Source organism: Elaeis guineensis, chromosome 2 (genome assembly GCF_000442705.2).
Source record: "Elaeis guineensis isolate ETL-2024a chromosome 2, EG11, whole genome shotgun sequence".
Lineage (NCBI taxonomy): Eukaryota > Viridiplantae > Streptophyta > Magnoliopsida > Arecales > Arecaceae > Elaeis > Elaeis guineensis.
The window spans coordinates 91216556-91231763 of NC_025994.2; the positions used below are offsets into that span (position 1 = coordinate 91216556).

Sequence of the window (15208 nt, forward strand, 5' to 3'; positions counted from 1 at the left end):
TTATCAGACGGCCATGGTTAACCTGGTTGCCGGCTGGTTATACATGACAGGAAAAATATGGTCAGATTGAGACAGTTTGGGATTACTTTGATCATGTGTATTTGCTGATACTTGTAGATAATTAGCTTGAACATTATAACAATAAACAATTAACTCCTAGAAACTAATCTCCGTAGCACTTCTGGTTGCTTGGAGTTGCAACAGCCACTACTAATTTCATTTCATTTTGTCAACATGTTATTCAACTTCAGTAAGTTTACAGGCATAACAACATAGAAGTTCATAACATCCTTATTTACAGTACGCAGATCAAAGGAAGCCCCTCCCAACGCACATCAATTCAACTGTTTTATTAGACGACCACAAGATCAGTGCGATGCAAGATTTTTGTGTCCTTATTTACGTACGTACGCAAATCAGAGGGACGTCAAGTTGGCACTACGTTAACTCCAATTGCATGAAGAACATCTGCTGAGCGTCCAAAGAAGCCGACAATCTTACTGTTCACCACAGAAACAGAAAAAGGCGTGTCTTCCTCCGGAACAAGTGGTACATTTGTGTCAAAATTGGTGCGAAAGTTGAGTGAGCTTATGAAGCCATGACGACTTGAAGAGCCTGACATCTCGATAAGAAATTCTCCTGGGCGAAATTTTAACTGGCAAAAATGAAAAAATAAAAATAGATTTAACAGAATTAAATAAACAAAAAATTATCTGAAGGAGCAGCTGAATAGGAATGCTTAACTAGATGATCAATCACATATTGACAAATTATTCAAAGCCTATTACATGGAAAGACTATGTCGATGCCTAAATTGCAAAATTTTACGTGCACAATAGCTTACATACTTCAGACTCCCGATCTCAGCTGTCTGTAGAATACAATCAGCCTTGCTACCATGCACTATAGTTCGGGTGCGTTATACCCCTAGGGATCATAATAAAGTTGCCGATAATTAGGTAGGAGTTGGTGCTTCAATAGTCCTTCCATTAATCTGATCAAGTGTTCGATTTTAAAACGTTCATTTTTTATTTATGTTTATGAAAGCAAGGATCGCATGATGATTTCACCGTATATTTGCGAGTTCTTCGCACCCAAAGAAAGAGAAATTAGCATACCTGCAGGCTCTCCTCACCACCTTCACCACCAAACCGACGGGTTTCAATGCGCCCATTAACTAGGTACGTAATAATTATAGCATCAACGGCAATTCCAGAGCGGATTTTGATCTCCAGCAGCTGATCAGCAGCCCCCATATCGAACATATCACCAAAACTCCCACCAAAAGGTCCCACCTTAACGACTTTGGCCTGCAACCAAGTTCAAGACCGTGCGATCAGAAATGGATGGCGAGTGATGCATCCATAACTCACAGCAAGTTATAGCATCAACGGCAATTCCAGAGCGGATTTTGATCTCCGGCAGCCGATCAGCAGCCCCCATATCGACGATATCATCTCCACTCCCACCAAAAGGTCCCGCCTCAACGACTTTGGCCTGCAACCAAGTTCAAGACCGTACGATCAGAAATAGACGGCCAGTGACACATCCATAGCAAGTTAGAAAGGGTCCCACCATTTGTTAGCTGTCGTCCGGCACCCTTCCGATGATACCGCCGAGTTCGATGGCAACAGAGAAGAGGATGCTGGTACATACAAGGAGGGGAGAGATAGAAAAGCGGATCAAAAGGAGCCGCACTGGTTGGGGCAACGTGTTGCTTTGGGAGAATGAGGTGGATGGAATTGACTTGACATACCCAACTCTTAAATGCGCACTAGGACACTGGAAACAATCTTATCCGTGGAATTAATTATATAAAAAGACTTGGACCTTGCCATTGCATCCACTCTTTCTTGTTGGCCTATTCTCGGCGAGGGCTCAGAGCTTGCTGGTTTTGTTTCTATTGTTGCTTCGCTCAGACGAAGTCTCCACTCGTTCAAATGAGATGGATGGAATTGACTTGACATACGCAATTCTTAAATGCGCACTAGAAACAATCTTATCCGTGAAATTGATTATATGAAAAGACTTGGAGCTTGCCATGGTATCCACCCTTTCTTGTTGGTCTATTCTCGGCAAGGGCTCAGAGCTTGCTTGTTTTGTTTCCATTGTTTCTTCGCTCAGACGAAGTTTCCACTCGTTCAAATGATCGTGTTGTTTAATGAGGGGGTAAAGAAATCCAGCCTTCAAATTGAAAATCAAGGGCTTTTATGAGGTGGGCCGGGGTACAAGCCATCAACTAAAGGTAAAATACTTGATGTACAGGTGTAAATCACCAAAAAAAAAAAAAAAAAAAGAGGGGGGCGGGGTGGTGGGGAGAGAGAATTGTGACATTAACGGGAGTACCAACTTGTGCTTAACAATAATTATATAAAGTTAGAAAAAACAGACTTCAGATGGACGCAAAAAGCTTCACGTGTATAACTATTCCCAGCCATGTTTCTTTGCCTTTTAATCATATATAGCCTTCCGGTAGACAGATTTGCATGGTGACCTTGTTCCCTCTCCGCCAAGGGATCATGCATCTTGTAGAAAGAGAATTGATCACGAGAAGCCTGAGATATGAGAGAGAGAGAGAGCAATCACAAGAAACCTAAGGAAACGGGCCTTTCCACTGCACTTGGACTCGACGGTGAAAATGGGTCGGTTGCCTTTCGAAGAATTTTATCCTCCTCGGAATCATGTTCTGTTGGGTGGATATCTGGTCAGGACATCATCTCCCAAGATCCTTTCAGTACCACGCGATGCAGCAGGAAGAAAGAAGAAACAAAACAAAAAGAAAAAACAATCAAAATACGTGGATCAGCCACAAAAGGACTCGCCTTCACGGAGCATGCAAACTTCACTATGAAAAAGAAATTTTACAAGAGAAGACCTCACCCTCAACCCTTGTACATCCAATTCTCTCTCACCTGAAGTTTCCCTCACAAAAGCTCTCTCTCCCTTGAAGACCTCCCTGAACCCCTGAAGAGCCTGGCGACCGCTGTCCAGGAGCCTCCTGCTCCTTCTCTCTCAGCGCCCTAGCCTCTCTCTCGCCTCTGGTTCGTACGGCGGCGAGAAACCGAACCCACAACCTCTCTGTTACCTCACAGGGCCTTTTAAAGGCTTAAACCTAGTTTAAAACTTGATTAGAGAGGGATTAGGAGTCCTAAACAAAGCCAAAAAAACTCCTGAACCGTCGGATCAAGACCGGGAGCCCTCTGGGCCGTTGGATCGCGCTCCGGTCCACGGAATAGTGCCGTGGACCGCGAGAAACGCGTGGGAAACGCCCACACGGTCCACAGACCGCGCCGTGGACCACCCGGTCCACGGTGGACCGGGGCAAGGGGCCAGCAGGCCTGGGTCGTGCGTCCCGCGCGGGCCTGGGCCTGGGTCGCGCGTCCCGCGTGGGCCTGGGTCGCGCGTCCCACGCGGGCCTGGGACGCGCGTCCCGCGCGCCGCTGCCGCCGGTCGCCGGCGGTCCTCCGCCGCCTCGATTCTCGTGCCGACTTCAAAAGCTCGTATCTCCTCCATCCGAGCTCCGATTCAGATGATCTTGGTCTCGTTGGACTCCACTTTTCATTGCGAACCTCGCTGTGGGCTCAATGTGGACTGAATCTCGAGGTGTCAAATCCTAACAATCTCCACTTAGACTCGATATTCGGCCTCCTCCAAACTTCGAGAGCTTCTGGATCTCCTCGCCCCCATGCCTTGGGGCAATCGCCTGCTGATCATGGATGGGCAAACATGGGAGTCGAGCCAGGCTGCTCGATCCCATCTCCGTCGTATGCTGTGCTCCTCCTGACCTGAGACCTGCTCGGGGCATCATCCTGCGGTAATAGCAATCTTACCTTGCGACGTCGCCTCTCATCCTCCCGAGTCTCCTGTCTCGTGCCCGATCCGCCTCCTGGAGCTCCATCTCGCTCTGGGCTCCGCCTGGCTCCCGATGCTCCACCTCGCACTGGGCTCCCTGCCAGGTAATAATGTCCTCTGCTCCCCTTCTTCCCCTCCAGCACAATCCTATCGCCGCGTAGCACCCTCAGGATTCCTCCACCAGCTACCGTCCTGTAGCCTCTCGAATCCAGTCTGCTAAGTGAGATAAGATTCCGCCTGAAATCGGGTATGTATCGAACCTCCCCCAATCTCCTCACTGCACCATCATGTGTCCTCCAGCTGACCGTCCCAATGCCTCTGATCGCACAGCTCGATCCATCCGGCAGATATACAGTGCTCTCACTGTTCTCCAGGGAGTCAAACTGCTCCTCTCTGCAACACACATGATAGGGGCATGCAGAATCTAATATCCACTACTGGGAAGAAGTAGATACCTCGTCAGATATCTCCAGGACATCTCCATCTGAATCACTGCCGGCCGTCGCTACAGCAGCCACCGTCCGATTTTTCAGTTGAGGGCAATCTCTGGCTAGATGCCCCAACTCTTCACACCGGTAACACTTGGTTTTGCTCAAGTCCCTCCTGGACTTAGACCGCCCTCGTTGCGATCTCCTGTCGCTCCGTCTACCGCCTCCTGCTCCTCCAGAAGCCACCAAAGCTGAGCTATCGCCACCTGAGCTCGAAGCTGGATTCTCCCTCCTGAAAACCTCATTCTGGAGTATCGCCGCGGTGACCTCGTCCATCTTGATAGTGCTCTTCCCCACTAGAAGAGCAGTCACCAAGGACTCGTACGAAGAGGGAAGCGATGCCAGCAAAACCAGCGCCCTGGTCTTCTCCTCAACGTTCTCGCCAACGCTGAGAAGGTCGGTGAGGATCTTCTGGAAGTGGCTGAGATTCTCCTGCATGCTCTGTCCCTCAGTCATCCGCAGTTGGTAAAACTGCCTCCAGAGGAAAAGAGTGTTGGTGAGAGACTTCGCCATGTACAACTCCTTGAGCTTCGACCACAGCACCGTCGGGAAAGTCTCGCTCAGCACATGGATCACCACCTCATCCGCCAGGTACATGCGGATGGTACTCACCGCCTGCATTTGTAGCCGTTTCCAATCCCGCACCTCCATGGTGGTCGGCTTCTCATCGCACAAGAGAGCATCGATCAACCCCTATTGGATAAGCATGTCCTTCACCCTTGCCTGCCACAAGGAGAAATTGCTCTTACCATCGAACTTGTTGATCTCCATCTTGATTGTTCCTGTTTTCTCCATCTTCAGTCTTGCTCATCACCACTGCAATCTGCGTCCTTGTACCGCCTTGCTCTGATACCACTTGTTGAGTGGATGTCTGGTCAGGACACCACCTCTCAAGATCCTTTCAGTACCACGCGATGCAGCAGGAAGAAAGAAGAAACAAAACAAAAAGAAAAAATAATCAAAATACGTGGATCAGCCACAAAAGGGCTCGCCTCCACGGAGCATGCAAACTTCACTATGAAAAAGAAATTTTACAAGAGGAGACCTCACCCTCAACCCTTGTACACCCAATTTTCTCTCACCTGAAGTTCCCCTCACAAAAGCTCTCTCTCTCTCGAAGACCCCCCTGAACCCCTGAAGAGCCTGGCGACCGCTGTCCAGGAGCCTCCTACTCCTTCGCTCTCAGCCCCTAGCCTCTCTCTCTCTCCTCTGGTTCGTACGGCGGCGAGAAACCGAACCCACAACCTTTCTGTTACCTCACAGGGCCTTTTAAAGGCTTAAACCTAGTTTAAAACTTGATTAGAGAGGGATTAGGAGTCCTAAACAAAGCCAAAAAAACTCCTAAACCGTCGGATCAAGACCGGGAGCCCTCTGGGCCGTTGGATCGCGCTCCGGTCCACGGAATAGTACCGTGGACCTTGAGAAACGCATGGAAAATGCCCATGCGGTCCACAGACCGCGCCGTGGACCACCCGGTCCACGGTGGACCGGGGCAAGGGGCCAGCAGGCCTGGGTCGCGCGTCCCGCGCAGGCTTGGGCCTGGGTCGCGCGTCCCACGCGGGCCTGGGACGCACGTCCCGCGCGCCGCCCGCCGCCGGTCGCCGGCGGTCCTCCACCACCTCGATTCTCGTGCCGACTTCAAAAGCTCGTATCTCCTCCATCCGAGCTCCGATTCAGGTGATCTTGGTCTCGTTGGACTCCGTTTTTCACCGCGAACCTCGCTGTGGGCTCAATGTGGGCTGAATCTCGAGGTGTCAAATCCTAACATGTTCTCTGCTACACTGCACTCGAAGTATCAGTTGCATTTTGTTCTCTTCTCGAGTGGTGCAGCGGAAGCTTCAAAAATAGAGCCTGAATCTGTAGGTACTCTAATGTAACTCCTTCCTAAACGTTCTAATTCCCTGCACATACCTACTCCTTTTCTTGCTCAGTCATGTAAATCATTCATACATGTTGAGGTTACGTACCAGTAGTACGGACATTTCCACCCTTCATCAAATACGTGAGGTATTGTCCGCTCTGAAATAGCGTGTGCCCGCTACTGAAAACTACAATCATTGTCCCTCACGGTTTTATCCCGCAAAAGATGCTTCACATAGGCAAAAAAGTACCCGCACTACATAAGCAGTAGACTCTCTTGATTGTATCCGGTATGAGACTTTCGAGCTCGATGCTCTCGATGCCCACCCCACAACAGTCCCTCCAGCAAGGGAGTGTACTGCTGCAGGTAGGGGACGGATTTTTACAGACGGCGCCAATGTTGAGGTTACGTGCCCAGTAGTACGGATGTTTCCATCCTCCATCAAATACGTGAGGTATTGTCCATTCTGGGACAGTGTGTGCCCGCTATTGAGAACCACAATCGCTGTCCCTCACGATTTTGCCCCGCAAAAGGTGTCTCACGTGGGCAAGAAGGTACCTGCACTACATAAGCAGTAGACTCTCTTGATTGTATTTGATATGGGACTTTCGAGCTCGATACTTTCGATGCCCATTTCATAACAATATCAATCAATTTTGGTGGCTTTTATTTTTTTTTTTCATCGAAAGAACAAAAAAGAAGAAGAAGAAGAAGTCTGTTCCCGTGGATAGGCATTGACATGGACTATTTGCATAGCAAGATTGCCTATGTTTAATAAGTCAACCAAATTTTCTATTTCACACCAACACCTTCACCGAGGTTAGCATTTAAGGCGTCACACACACTCTTTTATATATATATATATATATATATATATATATATATATATATATATATATATATATATATATATATGCAACAATCTTTCTTAACATCCAGCTGCGGTAAGTTTGACAAATACTGACCTTGTCCTTGAATTTTGGTGGACAAGTTGGAAATCTATGCAAAAACATCCAATCAAATGCAAATTCATGAGGATGAAAATAATTATAGTTGCCAACTGGTAATAGGGATGGACGGAATTCTCACATCAAAAAGGAAAAACGAAAACATAATTTATGCGAATTTGCGGTCTAACACTCAACCCTTTTGTTTTATGATGTTTAGCTCTTGGCATTTTATGTTTAATTTCTATGTACAAATAGACTTGTGTTCCTTTCAAATTAAAGAGTCCAGCTACTAGGTTATTGTCAAGCTTGCATTTTCCAGCTGTTAATTCTATACATATTTATGACTTTCATAATATCCTTAGGACAAAGTAAGAGGACTAGAAGCTTATTCACACTCAGATGTCTCAGGTGTGAATATGCAAGACGATGTATAGGCCTAGGTCACACGGTTGACCCGCTATTTTTGTTGAAAATTTTTAAATTTTTTATTTTAATAATATTCAAATTTTTAAAATGGAATTCTATTTTTTTTAATTTAAATTAAAGTTAATTTTTTTTAATTTATAATTATAATTTCTATTTTATTACCATTTTTTCTTCTTTTATTTACTTCTTTTATGACATTTTTTTGAAATTCAATTTAAAACTTTTATATTTTAAATTTTAAATTTAGTTTTCTTTCATTTTTATCTTTTTGGCATTCTATTACGTATTTTTTTCCTTTATTTAAAATATTTTTTAAACAATTATATTTAAATTAATTTAGTTATTTAAAATGATATTTTTTATTTCAATTATAATTATATTTTTTATTTCTTAAAATTTAAAATTTAAAATTTTATTTTTCAATTAGAATTATAATTTCTATTTTTTTTCAATTCTATTTTTCCTTTTTTTCTTTTTTTAGGGTATTTTTTATTTTTTCACAACATCTTTTTTCTTTTCTTAAGATAATTTTTTTAAAAAATAATTTGAAATGGACAACATAATTTGAAATAATATTTTTTATTTGAATTAAAGTTAAAATTCTTATTTTTTTAAAGTTTAATTTATAATTTTTTTTTCACATTTTTTCCTCATTTTTTCACTTTTTTATGCATTTATTTTTTTATCAAAATTTAATTCAAATTAAAAATTTAATTTTTTTTAATTCAAATTTATAATTATATAATTTTTTATTTTTTCATTTCTTTCTGTTTTTATGGAATTTTTTTATTTGTTTGCAATATTTTTAAATAAATTAATTTAAATTTGGAAAAGTAATTTGAAATGATATTTTTATTTTAATTAATTTTAAAAATTTTATTCCTTTTAAATTTCAAATTATAATTCTTATTTTTTTCAATTTTTTAAATTTTTTATTTTTTAATGGCACTTTTTATTTTTGAATTAAATTTAAAATTTTAATTTTTTTAAATTCAAATTTATAATTTTTATTTCTTTCACATTTCTTTCTCTTCTTTTTCTTTTTCTATGATATTTTTAATTTTTTAAAATTTTAATATTTTTGTTTAGACATTTTTTTAAAAAAATTAATTTGAAAAAAAAATCATCTAAAATTATCTTTTTTATTTGAATTACAAATTCAAATTTTTATATTTTAAATTTTATTCAAAATTAAAATTTTAATTTATTTATTAATTTAAAATTTTAAAATTTATTTTTTTTCAATTTTTTTTCAATTTTTTTTTGAGAGGAGAAAATAAAAAACATCATTTTAAATGGCATTTTTAAAAACGTCATTCAAAATAGCATGTTAGGGTCACCTCCATTTCGTTCCAGATATGTGCGGGTCCATGAATGACGTAATTTTGAACGCTTTGAGATTTTGCAATGGATGATCCAACGGTCGATGATGCGATGGAAGTTGGGTCTTCTTCACGACGAAGGATGCAACCGCGTTCCCGCTGATTCACCCCTTTCCAGTTGCACGGAGCCAGAAAAAATAAAATCCGACCACCACCTGCTCCCGCGCCTGGATGGGCTCGATTAATCAATCGGCCGGTTCACACTGCCATTTGGACCACCACTATCGTCCTTGCCAGAGCCGGTCCAAGCATATTTTAGACCTGGGGCTAAATGAAAAAAATGAAGCCTTCTCTATTAAAAATTAATATATTTTAAATATTAATTATCATTGAAAAATTAATCTACATGCAATAATTTGCTATAGATATGTTCGTTAAGCAGCATGTAAAATCCATTATTAATCTATATAATTATTTTTTTTGTTATAATATTGTAGAAAACCATCCTTGCACCGAATTGGAATATCAATGCAGGACCTGGGGCCTGGGGCAGTCGCCCAGTTCGACCTGCCCCAAGGCCGGTCCTGGTCCTTGCCTTACACATGCCCGTCTATGACTCTACAAATACCCAGTTTCCCCAGACCAAGGAGCTAAATGAAACCATTTGTAGTTCGCACAACTTATCAATGGTGGGATTCAGGATATTAGGGTGGAACTAATTTCATCATCAGCAGTAGTTCATTTTCTATTAAAGCTAATATGTGATCTACTGTTACAGGCTAGTAGAGTGGATGGTGCTAATACGCTGGGGCCGTGGGGAGGATCTGGCGGGACCGCATGGTCGTTTGAGAATGCTCAGACGATCACCAAAATCAAAATTAGCGCAGGACGTGCCGTTGATTCAATTACCTTCCAGTACATGGATGGCGAGATAGCCTGTTGGTCCCCTAGGTACGGAGGTGACGGGGGCACGCCTACGGAGGTACTACTTACGATCTAAGTTGGTCTTTTCCGTCCTATTAAATTTAATTTTTCTATGAAAAGAAATAGTCCCTTACTGTTTTTTTGGACACCCGTTTGACAACTGTGCTTGTTAATTAATTTGCAAGCCTCTGTAACAGATTTGGCAGTCAATATTATCAGCGCAAGACTTGCCCCTGTATCAATGGTCTAACAAGAAAATAAAAATAGATATAATGAAAGCAATCACTTGGTTGAACAACCTTATTAAATGCATCCTTTAAAATACTCGTCAATGAACATTGGTGCATACCTTCCGGAGGAAGGAAAGAAAAACTGGAGGATTGCATACAACTCTGATGGTGATATTGGTTGAGTGAGCTCTATATATTCTCGTTTATACTTTTAAATGATGCATTGCACTAAGGATAGTTCATACGTGGGTAATGGCTCTGACTGCGATAAATTAAACCTGCTTTGGCAACGCACATAATTAAAGTATCAGAACTCACGTAGTTGAACTCGTCAGAATCCAATACCTGATGGCCATAAATGTATGGTTCAATATTTTTGAACCCGAAAATGATGGTGTTTTTGTTCACATCAGCTTTATGTTCATCCTGAAATATGGAAGTTTTACTAATCTCATTATTATTATTACTATTATTGTCATCATCATAATTATGGATAATATTTCTTTCATAGATTGAGCTTGGATCGGCCGAGTTTATCATCTCCATGAAGGGCTACTATAGTACTCATAGAGGATACACAATCATATATTCACTCACTTTTGTTACCACCATTCGTGAGTATGGCCCTTATGGCCGAGAGCAAGGAACTCAATTTTCTATTTCGAAAGGTGTAGGTTGGATTAGCGGCTTCCATGGACGCTCGGGTGGGCTACTTGATGCAATTGGGGTGTACAAGAAAACATCTTTTGAGGTAAAAAAAATCTTTCAGTTTGCATTTGATGATTAGACAATTAAAATCCCAAAATAAATCGAACAATAAGGCCCATTATATATATATATATATATGTGTGTGTGTGTGTGTGTGTGTGTGTGTGTGTTTGCCTTACAAATATGTTTTCTTGTAATAATAAGTTAAGCTAATTAGGTATGCTGCTTGGCACCCTTCACCACGAGCTAGAAAAAACTTCTGAATTAGACTTGAAATGGCATTCCCCCTTGTATTTTCTTAAAATAATTAATTATTTATTTCAATGAGACAGGAAACTAATTGCCAGATAACAAGCAATGCTCAACATAGTGCATTTGATCAAATTATTTACTTGAAGCCTCGTTCAAGTTGATGAAGTTGACGAGGGTCAAAGTTATAGTTTAACTTAGACAGATACCCATGGCAATTGAGTAATATATGGACTTAGTTAATTATTAGCAATTAGATTGTACATATGGCTGATGCTATATTGCTCTAAAAGATTGAGTTTTATATAAACAAGTGAACTTTTTTTCAGAAAAGATGAGGTCATGTTAGCTCTTCCTCATGAGGTCATTTTATCTCCAAAACATTTGTAGTTCGCACAACTTCTTAATGGTGGGGTTCAATATCTTAGGCTGGAACTAATTTCATCAGCAGTAGTTCGTTTTATATTAAAGCTAATAGGTGATCTACTGTTACAGGCTAGCAGAGTGGATGGTGCTTAAATGTTGGGCCCATGGGGAGGATCTGGCGGGACTGCATGGTCGTTTGAGAATGCTCAGACGATCACCAAAATCAAAATTAGTGTAGGGGGTGTCGTTGATTCAATTACTTTCCAGTATATGGATGGCGAGACAGCCCGCTGGTCCCCAAGGTACGGAGGTGAGGGAGGCGAGCCTACGGAGGTACTACTTACTCTAAGATGGTCTTTTCCATCCGATTTAATTTATTTTTTCCATGAAAAAGTTAGTTCCTTGCTATTTTTTTGGACACTCGTTTGACAACTTTGCCTGTTAATTAATTTGCAGGCCTCTATATTTGGCAGTCAATATCAGCAAGGCTTGCCACTGTATCATTGATCTAACAAAAAAAAAAAAAAAAAGATATAATGAAAGCAATCACTTGGTTGAACAATCTTATTAAATGCATCCTTTAAATTACTCATCGATGAACATTGGTGCATACCTTCTGGAAGAAGGAAAGAAAAACTGGACGATTGCATACAACTCTGATGGTGATATTCATTGAGTGAGCCGCATTGTACTAAGGATGGTCAATATGTGGTTAATTGCTCTAATGCAACAAATTAAACCTGCTTTGGCAACGCACATAATTAAAGTATCAGACTTCATATAGTTGAACTGCTCAGAATCCATCACTTGATGGCCATAAACATATAGTTCAATATTGAACCCAAAAATGATGATTTGTTTAGTTCAATTATCTTTATGTTTATTGTGGAATGTGAAAATTTTACTAATCTCATTAATTATTATCACTACTATTATCTTTATCTTTATAATCATAGATATTTTTTGTTTTTATAGATTGAGCTTGAACCGGCCGAGTTCATCATCTCCATAAAAGGCTACTACAGTACTTATGCAGAAATGATAATCATATACTCACTTACTTTTGTTACCACCATTCGCGAGTACGGTCCTTATGGCCAAGAGCAAGGAACTCAATTTTCTGTTCCGAAAGGTACAGGTTGGATTAGCGGCTTCCATGGATGCTCTGATACCCTACTTGATGCAATTGGGGTGTACAAGAAAACATCTTTTGAGGTAAAAAAAATCTTTCAGTTTGCATTTGATGATTAGATGATTAAAATCCCCAAACAAATCTAACAATAAGGCCCATTATATGTATGTTTACCTTACAAATATGTTTTCCTATAATAATAATTAAGCTAATTAGGTATGCTACTTTTCACCACGTGAGCTTGAAAAAACTTCCGAATCAGACTTGAAAGATTGCATTCCCCCGTATTTTTTTAAAAAATATTTAATTATTTATTTTAATAAAATAAGAAACTGATTGGCAGATAACAAGCAGTGGTCAACATAGTGCATTTGATCAAACTATTTACTTGAAGCCTCATGCAAGTTGACAAACTTGTCGACGTACAAAGTTGTATTTTGACTTAGATACCATGGCAATTGAGTAATATATAGACTTGGTTAGCAATTACACTGTACATGTGGTTGATGCCATGTTGGTCTTAAAGGTTGAGTTTCACATAAACTAGCGTACTCCTTTTTGAGAAAAGATTTGGTCATTTAGCTCATCCTCGGGGAAAAGTAGTTTTTTGACCTTTTATAATCGAAGCAGTCCTCTAGTTAATGATTGTTCATGTCTTGCGAATGGCTGCCTGGTACAGTGTGGAGTTGTTAAGGTGGGCCCATGGGGTGAATTAAAACCACAAAATTTACGGGATATCGAGTCGATTAACTTCCAGTACGTGGCTGATGGGGTGGCCAAATGGTCTTCCAACTGGGGCAGCGAATCTGGATCCATGGCTGAGGTATGGTTTTCCTTCGGATTCCTCATCTGCTTTTCTTTTGCTACATGTAGATACTGATGGCTTTGTTTTTCATCAAAAAAATATACTTATACCTTTGTTACTTTTTTTAACATATTTTCTACGAAATATTTTTTTTTTTTTTGATGTAAATGGAGGCATTGCAACCCATTTTATTAATTTTGTACGAAGAGTTATTATTAGTTATTAGCTAAAAAGAGTTTTTCTTTTTTTCTAATTTCAGTTTAGTAATTTTTTTTTCTGGCTCATTAATTTGTCTTTTCGCAACCTTTTAGCTTGTAAACGATTGGTCTCGGTCTGACTTGAGGTTTATCTTTCTGTTTTGCAGATTGATCTCGGAAACAATCATTATCTTACAGCTATATCCGGCTACTATGGCAATTATCATGACTGCATCGTCATAACGTCGCTTACATTTGTGACCACCATGAGCACCTATGGGCCATATGGTCCGAATGAAGGAACTGCTTTCTCCCTTCCTATGAGAGCTGGAAAAATTGTTGGCTTCTTCGGATATGCAGGTCAATGGCTTGATGCTCTTGGGTTCTACTTGAAGCCCGGCTTAGTTATTCCAGATTAGCTACGGATCTCTACTTATGGTTGCATTGTAATGAATAATGGAGATGCTATGTCTAGACTCCTTTTGTTGTTGTCTTGCTGATTTGGGCTATCATGTATGTTTGCTTATGATCTATCCCTTCGTAACTAGTATAGTTGTTAATAACTGATCTCTTTCTTATTAATTGCATGGATATGAACAAAAGATTGAGGCATCATTTGGATTTAGACACCGGGCATATATTTAACTAGCTTATAATTCTGTGCTATGCATGGGACGTAATTATTTTTAAAAAAAATATTTTATTTTATTGATTTATTAATATCTATTTTATATTCATTTAAAAAATAATTAAAATAATAAAAAAAATATTTTGTACATAGTATGGATAATAAGTTGTTTATAAATTATTTTATTTTTTTTAAAATTTGAGATTCTCCATGGACCTTTTGCGGCTTAGCTTCTCTTAAAATTATTGCCTTCTTTTCGTATTAGCATTCATTCTTCTTTGCTTTACTTTTCATCTCTGGCGCTCACTCTCTCTTCTCCTTTTTCGCTGCTATCGCGAAAAGATCTCCAAAACCCCTCAATCTCTCTCAAGTGCTCTCCTTTTCCACAAATTTCTAAAAAAGATAATGAAATGAAAAGAAAAAAAAGCAAAAAGAGAAAAATGATCATCTATGTGGAGAAAGGTCTCATCCTTAAATTTTTTCCATCTTTCTTTTGTTTTCATTGATTATTCCTATATTTTTTCATGTTTTTCCTCTATTTTTTCCATCCTTAGGAGTCCCAATCGGATGGTAAGCTTGGAGTAACTGAACAGGGAAGCTTAGATGACCAAAGAAGAATCCTTTCGATCAAAAATCCCCAATCCTACAAAATATCATGCTCCAGGTGGCAGGCTTGGAGTGGCCGAGTAGGAAGCTTAGACGATAGCTAGGGGTTTTTTATGTTGGGCATTTCTCTTTTTTTTTTCTATTCTCGGGAGTCTCAATCGATTGTCGGGTGGGAGGCTCGGAGTGGCCAAAATAAGGATTTTTTCCAAAGACACATGGTTGACGGTTTCTCTGCCAATACTGATGTATCCATTTTAATATATATATATATATATATATATATATATATATATATATATATATATATATATATATATATATATATATATATATATATATGTGTGTGTGTGTGTGTGTGTGTGTGTGTGTGTTATATTAGATTCTTTGTGTAATCGAAAGCATCCTATAATATTGTATGTCCATCGGTCCAGGTCCAGAATGCATTTTTAAACTTGACATATTTG

The 15208-nt window shown here is 40.0% G+C and overlaps 1 protein-coding gene and 1 pseudogene across 2 annotated transcripts in view; one reads left to right on the forward strand and one right to left on the reverse strand.

The window, feature by feature from the left end:
• Nucleotides 1-1741, reverse strand: part of LOC105053528 (jacalin-related lectin 19) — a 46984-nt gene extending 45243 nt beyond the window's left edge. Inside the window, exons 1-4 of one of the 2 annotated variants that reach the window (XM_010934739.4) lie at nucleotides 1576-1733; nucleotides 1393-1497; nucleotides 1119-1310; nucleotides 190-655 (exon numbers count right to left, since the gene is read on the reverse strand). In XM_010934739.4, the coding sequence (XP_010933041.1) occupies nucleotides 428-655; nucleotides 1119-1310; nucleotides 1393-1497; nucleotides 1576-1578 (528 nt within the window). In that variant the 5' untranslated portion in view covers nucleotides 1579-1733 and the 3' untranslated portion in view covers nucleotides 190-427. Of the gene's footprint in view, nucleotides 1-189; nucleotides 656-1118; nucleotides 1311-1392; nucleotides 1498-1575 lie in introns of those variants that run through there. The other variant, XM_073252164.1, reaches the window with a different exon arrangement.
• A 7820-nt stretch (nucleotides 1742-9561) lies between these two features.
• LOC105053418 (mannose/glucose-specific lectin-like) lies at nucleotides 9562-14073 on the forward strand (annotated as a pseudogene).
• The last annotated feature ends 1135 nt before the right edge of the window (nucleotides 14074-15208 follow it).